At 50.1% G+C, this 8,368-nt stretch overlaps 1 protein-coding gene across 2 annotated transcripts; it reads left to right on the top strand.

The window, feature by feature from the left end:
* Positions 1-772: 772 nt before the first annotated feature.
* On the top strand, positions 773-5,612 carry LOC112886231 (inactive protein kinase SELMODRAFT_444075-like). Of its 2 annotated transcripts, XM_025952053.1 has the most exons (10): positions 773-932; positions 1,663-1,886; positions 2,145-2,284; positions 2,390-2,484; positions 2,593-3,605; positions 3,821-3,981; positions 4,208-4,284; positions 4,382-4,529; positions 4,899-5,048; positions 5,164-5,612. In XM_025952053.1, the coding sequence occupies exons 2-10, from the start codon at positions 1,682-1,684 to the stop codon at positions 5,359-5,361; spliced, it is 2,187 nt and encodes a 728-aa protein (XP_025807838.1). In that variant the 5' UTR covers positions 773-932; positions 1,663-1,681; the 3' UTR covers positions 5,362-5,612. The 2 variants fall into 2 exon arrangements, with proteins under 2 accessions (XP_025807838.1, XP_025807840.1); XM_025952055.1 differs by lacking the exon at positions 773-932 and having other exon boundaries at positions 1,441-1,886.
* Positions 5,613-8,368: the final 2,756 nt, after the last annotated feature.

Raw genomic sequence — 8,368 nt, 5'->3', positions numbered from 1 at the left:
AGGGAGAGATTGTGTAGCCACCGAGTGCTTTCCGTCAGAAACCGACTAATATCAATCTCATGCGACAATTTGTAGCTTAGCGCTCGTCGGTAATTTTAACACTGTAACGATAACTTTGTGAAACCTACTGACCACCATTGCAGATACGGTAAAAGCAATACAAATAGCAATTAGCTTCAGCTTCAGCTGCTTTTTCGATCGATCATCATGCTTGGAGCTGTGGTCTCTCATGTTACTATTGCAAGTACAGCTAAACATTACAAGCAGGGCCTCACTGGCACGTTGGCCGGCCTCCCCGGTCGCCGCACCGTACCGCCCGCCCCGCATGGCCCACCCTCCTCCTCTCGTGCCACTTCCAGTGAAACCACCAAGATCAACCCTGGGACTCGGGGTGAGCCAGCTCCAGCTGCCCCTGCCGCCACCGCATGCATGCAGGTGCCAGCAGCCAGCTCGCCAGCTCAACTCCCTCGCAGCGCGGCAGCTTTTCCTTCCCTCCGCCCCGGCAACGACACGTCAGCACGTTCGCCCGGTCCACCGAGGACGGCCGCGGGCCCGCCCCAGCCGTCCTGGCAAGGGGTCAGCGCAGCAGTGGCAGAGCCGTGAATAGCCGGGGCGGCGAGGGGCAGGCACGGCCTACGAGCGAGTAGCAAAGCTGGCCGTTCGACGGTGATCCGTAGTAATTGCAGGGTCAGCTCGGAGGTCAGGCGACAGGCCGCCACCGCACCGGCCATGGAGTTTTTCTTTTCTCTCTCTCTCGCCGTCTCCACTCCACTCCCCAGCTAGCAATTCTAGTTTAGGGCCAGATTCTTTCTCGCGCCAGTGAGGCGCTAGCCGGTCAACGCGCGGCGGGTGGAGGCGATCGAGCTCGTCGTTGCGTCGCGCCGCGTCGCGCCATTGCCAAGGCGGCTGCCGGCGGTCGTCCGCTCTGCGAGGTGGGTCTCTCTGCTCCGTCCTCTTGCGTATCTCGACGACCAAGCAAACATCAAAGCTTTCGGTGTCTCCCGGAGGAAAATGCGCGTCTCGTGGTTCCAGTTCGTTGCTCCGCTCCGGGGAGGCCGTTGGGTTCCTCCTGGAAGCAAGCAACGTTACCGTTGTCCGTTGGCCTTGGCCAAACCAATCTCCGCGGAATCGCAACAGAATCCGCGGATTTTGGAGCGGCTCGGAGCAATCCAACCGCTTTCCGCTCGATTCGCTGGGGGAGCAGCGGAGAGGACGCGAGACGGGTTGGTGGGGGCAGAACTGTGGGATCTGACAGGTCCGGGGTGTGGTCGCCCACCATTCCCCCCACGTCGCTGTCGCTCGGCTACAGCGCCGGCCTCGCCTCGGCGTCCTCCTGCGCTGCTTGCCTCCGGCTGCAACCCCATCCGTCGGGCCGGGCCCCCCCGTTCGCCTCCTTTTTCACCTCGATTGATTGCTTCTTGCTTGTTCTTTTTCTCGCGCCCTGTGATTTGGCCTCGGACGCTAGCGGCGCCCGCCAAGTGGCGGCTGTTTCTGTAGTACCCTCGCTTCGTCTCCTTCCCCGGGCATTTAAAGTCGCCAGGGAAGAGCGGTGGGTGCGCGGCTGTGCGGCGCCATTGCCTCTCTCTGCCTCCTCCTCGGCGTCCGGCGTGCTCTGTTTTGTTTCTCGTTCCTCACTGGGAGATGCTCTGAACCGGCTGGCAGGAGTTCTTGCCGCTCCGAGATGAGGAACAAGGCTGCGGCGGCCTCCGGCCTGCAGCCGGAGAGGGCGGCGGAGAAGGGCCCGGGAGCGGGTGCCGTGGTGGTGGTGGCCGTGCGCGCCGCCGCGAGGGAGATCTCCAAGACGGCCGTCGTGTGGGCGCTCACGCATGTCGTCCAGCACGGCGACAGCATCCTGCTGCTCGTCGTCATCCCGCCGCCGAGCTCAGGTATATGCATACGACCCCTTCTTCAGTTTTTTTTTTTGAAATGAACCTTCTTCAGCTTTCCTACCGCAACAATTGTTCTGTACTGCCAAGCCTGCGTTTCAAACACTGCAGTACAAAAGAACGCCTTGAAATGTACTACTGCTGTATCATTATGCGATATGTTAGTACGGTTAGAGTGTCCACCTAATCATGTTTGCATAGCTAAAGTTTTAAAATTTATGTCCTTTTGAATATGTGCTCTTTTCTTCTCCTTTTAAGGTAGGAAGTTCTGGGGCTTTCCGTTCTTTGCGGGGGATTGCGCAAGTGGCCACAAGGCTGTGTTGAATCAGAAGTCAGACGTCTCTGAGTTGTGCTCTCAAATGATGCTAAAACTTCACGATGTCTATGATCCGAACAAGGTTTGGTAGCATCATGTCACCCTTTCGTTTTCCTGGCTCTACTATCTTCAGCCAGCTAGATTTCATTTCGTTTCGTTTTTTTTACTTATGTCACTTGTTGTGTAGATAAATGTGAAGGTCAAGATTCTATCTGGATTACCTTCTGGTACCGTGGCCACTGAATCAAAGCGAGCACAGGCGAGCTGGGTTGTGCTAGACAAGTAATGTCACACAATACCTTTCTTCAGCGTTGACGCCATCCTGTCGTTGTAGCCCTTCTCTTGCATAGCTCATTCCTTAACTGAAGTTTGTCTTGCCATCTTGCTCAGGGAACTGAAGCATGAGGAGAAGCGTTGCCTCGAAGAACTGCAGTGCAATATTGTAGTCATGAAGCGCTCTCGGCCCAAAGTTCTTCGGTTGAACCTTGTGGGATCTCCTGAAAAGGAGTCAAATTCAACTCCGCAGTTACCACCTGAGCCGAGTACATCAGATTGTAATACCGCAAGTAATATTAATGAGCAGCGGAGTTCGATTCAAGGACCATCCGTGACACCAAGTAGCAGCCCAGAGTCGGAAGCTCCGTTTGACACTACTGATGCTGGAACTTCCTCCGTCTCAAGCTCTGACCCTGCCACTTCTCCATTTTGTGCTTCAGATACAACTAGCTCTTTGACGAAAGAGGCAACCAAGGATAATATCCAGCATTCAAATGTCAATATATCTGACTCCGAGAGTGAAGTTTCAACTCCTCCAGCAGCCTCATCACTTCAGCCATGGATGGCTGACATTTTACAGGAGCCTGCACCCACTAGACTGCTAGGAAATCGCCCTAGAAGGACACCTACAGCAGATTCTTTGCTCGAAAAGATTGCCAAACTGGATCTCTTGACTGAAATCAATGCAATCAGAAGCAGGTCTGACTTAAACTTCAGAGGGAATGTGAGAGATGCCGTCTCATTATCCAGGAGGGCACCTCCTGGACCACCGCCTTTGTGTTCTATATGTCAACATAAGACACCTGTATTTGGGAAACCACCACGGTGGTTCAGCTATGCGGAACTGGAGCTTGCAACTGGTGGCTTCTCCCAAGCAAATTTCTTGGCTGAAGGTGGGTTTGGGTCTGTTCACAGAGGTGTCCTCCCTGATGGCCAAGCAATCGCTGTCAAGCAGCATAAACTTGCTAGCTCCCAAGGCGATGTCGAGTTTTGCTCAGAGGTTGAGGTTCTGAGTTGTGCACAGCACCGGAATGTTGTGATGCTGATTGGCTTTTGTGTTGAAGATAAGAGGCGTTTGCTAGTTTATGAGTACATCTGCAATGGATCACTGGATTCACATCTTTATGGTAAGCCCATTTTCATTGTCAGTACTCAATACATCAGGGGATCGAAATAACACCCTGGCTTGAAAACAGGGAAAAGAAACTTACAAGTACCTTAGTAAACCATTTATTTATGTGCTACGGTACTCTTCCCTTGATTCTCATTGCCAAACTTGGCCAAAAGAGAGCAATATTTCTTTGAGTTCAACCTCTCTAAACCATTTGGCGCACTGTATTAGGCCGTAATAAAGAAACTCTGGAGTGGGCTGCCAGACAAAAGATTGCAGCAGGAGCTGCCAGAGGGCTGCGATATCTCCATGAAGAATGCAGGGTTGGTTGTATAATCCATCGTGATATGAGACCAAACAACATCCTCGTTACACATGATTTTGAACCTCTGGTATGATCATCATCAGCTCTCTATATGAAAGTCATTTCCTTTAACACACTGAAATTTATTTTTATTATCATGCAAAATAAAACTTCTACATAAACTGCATCATAAATATGCATACATGTCTGCGAGTCACTAAGTTGTACCAAATATTTCATTCCCATTGGCATCACGAAAAGTTTTAACTGTCATTGCATGATGAGGTTGAATTATCATTTTACCTTTACGACAGGTTGGAGATTTTGGTCTGGCTAGATGGCAACCTGATGGAGACATGGGAGTGGAAACAAGAGTCATTGGTACATTTGGGTAAGTGCTCTGATGTCTCGTATACGCTTTGCCATCCATGGTCAGGTATGACTAGATGAAATTTCGCAAATCTGATCCTCTTTTTGACTATTTGCAGTTATCTGGCGCCTGAATATGCTCAGAGTGGGCAAATAACAGAGAAGGCTGATGTCTACTCATTTGGAGTTGTACTTGTGGAACTTGTCACTGGACGGAAGGCTGTGGATATTAACAGACCGAAGGGCCAGCAGTTCTTAACAGAATGGGTGAGATCACTAGTTCATCTACTGTGACTGTTTCCTGTCTGTTAATGCTGGATTTTTATACGTCTGGCTAATATAAGAGCCTACTGTAGTTGTATAAGTATAACCATGTATGGTACGAGTCAGTCGGTGGTGATAGTTTCTGCCTTTCCTGTGTTGAACCTCTTCAATATTTGCTGGAGTGTTTGACTCTTGTCATATAACTGACTGAAATTTTTTTTAAGCAACTAACTGGCATGGAACCAGCTAACTTCTATATTTCTACTTGTTCACCAGTCATAAATTCAAACTGGGAGTAAATCAACTTTTGTGTCTGGATTCGTGGGCGGTGCCATCTCTTTACCCTGACCATGTTTGATTTGCTTGTAACAGGCTCGGCCTTTGTTGGAAGAGTATGCAATCGATGAGCTGATTGACCCACGCCTAGGAGGCCGCTTCTGCGAAAACGAGGTCTACTGCATGTTGCACGCAGCAAACCTGTGCATAAGGCGTGACCCTCATTTGAGGCCACGCATGTCCCATGTTAGTCATTCTCAATCTCAACAATGTTGTTTCTTTCATCTCCGTTATCAACAAGTAGGAAAACTTGATACCAGCAGTCTATGTGCTCATACTTTTTCTTTGACATGGCCTAAAGGTTCTCCGCATACTGGAGGGTGGTGACATGGTGGTGGATTCAGGCAGCGATGCTGGGAGCAGGAGCTGGCGGCTGCCAAACGAGCACCAGCATTACCAGGAGCAGAGTAGCCCAGCTCAACATGATTCACAGCGTGCTAACGAGACCGCTAGAAGTCCCTGGGGTCAAGATCGGCACAACTTGTCTCACAGATACTAGCATTCATATCCCTGTGCAGGACGCCGTGGAATCTGTATTATATCTAGTCCTTTTTTGTGTAGCGGTCTCTGCATTCTCTCTTGCTTTTTCTTTGACCTTTTTGCTACTAAGTGTGTATAGTACTATAGTGGCCGGAAATGGTAGTCGGAGCTTGAGCTCTGGATTGTTATTGGCAGCAGTAGCAGTAGCTCCTGATCATATCTGTGCATGGATGGAGAGGTTATGTATGTTTGTTTATAGTGCTTGCTTTATAGTGTGGAATCTCGTAGCTTATTGTGCACCTGTGCAGAGACTAGATCACTAACAAGCCAACGGGACCTTTTAACTGTTACTCGTCCATTGCTATGCCCAGTGATCAATGATTGGTTAATATAATGTATGTTCTGTTGGTATTACAGCATTCAGCAGCGTATTCACCTTTTGCCATTTGGCCCTTCGGTGATCTCAAACAGCTTTGCAGCAACCTGCAGGAATTCAGTTCATGTGGCCGGATGAAATGCTGAAATGCTACTGGCCGTGGAGGGAGGATGGTTCTTCTCACCATCAGCATCAGGATATAGCCATGGCCTTGCTCTCTTGCTGCTTGGACGGGAAGGTGAAGAGAAGCACGACAAGGGATCTCCCTGCAGTCATTACCGACTAGTGGGTTAAGAAGCTGAGCATGAATGCCCAATGCCTTCAGGGAAACAGATGTTCCTTATAAATATGCTTCCTTTTATCTGCTTTCACTACACGTCTGCTTGGCATGTGGGGGCATCTCCTACAAAATTGGGTTCAAGTAGCACGCCTGGGAACTCATCAGAACAACTATCAAGTTCATCAGAACAACCATCCTGCTCATGAACTGGGACAGCAACAACTAATGGCCCCATCAATGGAAGTGGGAGAACCACGGAAGGCTTTCCATATCAGCAAGGAAACCATGTATAAGTCTTCATGTAACAAATCACCGAAGATGACAGCTAGACACCACAAACGACCAAGTTCACACGACACATAACATAAAGGGGTTCCACACATGAGCACTATCACACACACACACACACAATTGAAACATGAAGAGGACTAGCAATGGCAGCATCTAGCAGCTCGTCTGACTACTGCCGAACTTCACGCTACCCAAGTTCCAAGACGCCTCCCACGTGTCACGTACACCTGCATACATATACTCTATCAGCACTGCAATGCAAGGCAACTGCAAGGACACAAACTAGCATGTATACCACCGATGCAAGGCAAACTGCAAGAACAGAAACTAGCATGTATACTAACTAAACACCTGTTCAAACTGCTCGTATCTAATTCCTTAGTCAGGGAGAAACAACTAAAGACTAAACACAAGCACATGGATCAGCGTTGATTACTCACACATGGGTCAGCAGGCTCTATATCGGAAGCCAGATCTCTTGCCCTGGATGTCGAAGATCGTCTCGAACGATCGAGTCACCCCATTCCTCAAGATTTGGAATTTATTTTTTTTCGCGAACATACCTGAGCACATATTTCACTAAGAGGAAATAAGATTTGGAATTTCACGTTGCCAGTCTTCACGAAGTTTATGCACAGCCCGTGGTCTCGGTTGTTGTGGAAAAGGTTTTGGGGCGGCAAATGTAGCGTCACAGCGCCGCCGATCTCCATAGCCGGCAATATGGACCAGTCGCTGAAAACTGAGTGTTTGATTGAAGTTGAGCATGTCCGCTCTAGATGTGAAACAGATGTAGGATGGGCCTCTACTATTTCCGCGCGAGAAGTTGAGGGGCACCATTGCCTTTGTGATGACCTCGTCGAGGCGGCCGAAGGTGGAGGGCAACAACAAGGTCCAGAATGACCCGGAGTCCACAACCATGCATCTCTGAAGATGTTGTCACTAGGCTTTGACCATTGTCAACGAGTAGGTCCGTGTCGAGGTGGATGGGAATAATGGGGTGTAACCGTCTGCACCTTGCCGGCTGTAGTCGCCCAGGATCATATACCCTTTTTCACTGTCTCATCACTGGGCAAGGCCTTGTAGTTGATCAACTTTGCGGCTTGCTCGAAGAAGGAGAAGCTGCTGCTGCCAAAGCCGATAGCTCCTGCTCCCTTGTCCGAGTACTCCACATCCAGGCTACACCCGAAGAGGAAACTAAGGGCCTGTTCCAATCCACTAAAACTAATAATTAGCTGCTAATTTTAGCTGAGAAAATTAGAACGGGCCAACTAATAGCCCAGCTAATTATTAGTTGGATACCAGCTAACCATTAGTTTATTAGTTGGTCCAACCTAGCTAAAATCAACTAATAACGCGCTAATGATCCAAATATCATTCCACCTCCTCCTTCCCGAAACCTTTCTGGCCCTCGCTCCCGACGCCCGTGCGTACAGAACCGCCGCCACCGATCCTGCCCGGCCAACTTCGGCTTCCGATCCCTCACGCCGCACGCCGCCGGAGCCTCAGGTCTGTCCCGCCGGTGTTCGCGCTCGCGCGGCAGGGATCCGCGCTCGGCTGGCCGGCATCCGCACTCGCCCGCCGCCGAGCCCTCTTGCTCGGCCGTTCTCCGGTCCCTGGCAGGCGTCCGCGGCCGCCCGGCATCGGTGGTCTCCCATCCGCTTGCCCGCACGCCCCTGGTCGCGCCTCCTCCGGTGCTGGGAGGTAGCCCCGGCCCTTTGCCTGGCTGGCTGCTGCAGCGCCGCTGTACATGCTGCTCCCTGCTATTACTTTAAGGTGAGCCCAGAAATGTGCGGTAGTCAAGCTGGAAGCTTTTGCATCTAGATTAATTGTTGAATGGCTGTTCGATTATTAATCTGGAGGTTTCTAGACTGGTTGGTAGTTTCTCCATCACCATTCTTTTATTGGTTTTGAGCTCCACATGTGTATGGTGATGGAGAGCAGGGGTCGTCTGAATTTTAGTAGTGCATATAAACTGAAATTATGATATTGTTCTAGATCAGTTGTCTAACTTGTACTGTACTTGTCTTACTTATATAAACTGATTATTTTTACTCTCCATGTTTGACCTCCGCCAGATCG

The sequence above is a fragment of the Panicum hallii genome, chromosome 3, assembly GCF_002211085.1.
Source record: "Panicum hallii strain FIL2 chromosome 3, PHallii_v3.1, whole genome shotgun sequence".
Lineage (NCBI taxonomy): Eukaryota > Viridiplantae > Streptophyta > Magnoliopsida > Poales > Poaceae > Panicum > Panicum hallii.
The sequence above is the reverse complement of the archived record's forward strand: the minus strand, read 5'-3'. Positions and strand labels throughout refer to the sequence as shown.

Coding starts and splice junctions, on each gene's coding strand:
- LOC112886231 (XM_025952053.1), top strand. CDS start 1,682: ATGAGGAACAAGGCTGCGGCGGCCTCCGGCCTGCAGCCGGAGAGGGCG. Junction 3,982..4,207: donor CACATGATTTTGAACCTCTG/GTATGATCATCA, acceptor CCTTTACGACAG/GTTGGAGATTTTGGTCTGGC. Junction 4,285..4,381: donor AGAGTCATTGGTACATTTGG/GTAAGTGCTCTG, acceptor GACTATTTGCAG/TTATCTGGCGCCTGAATATG.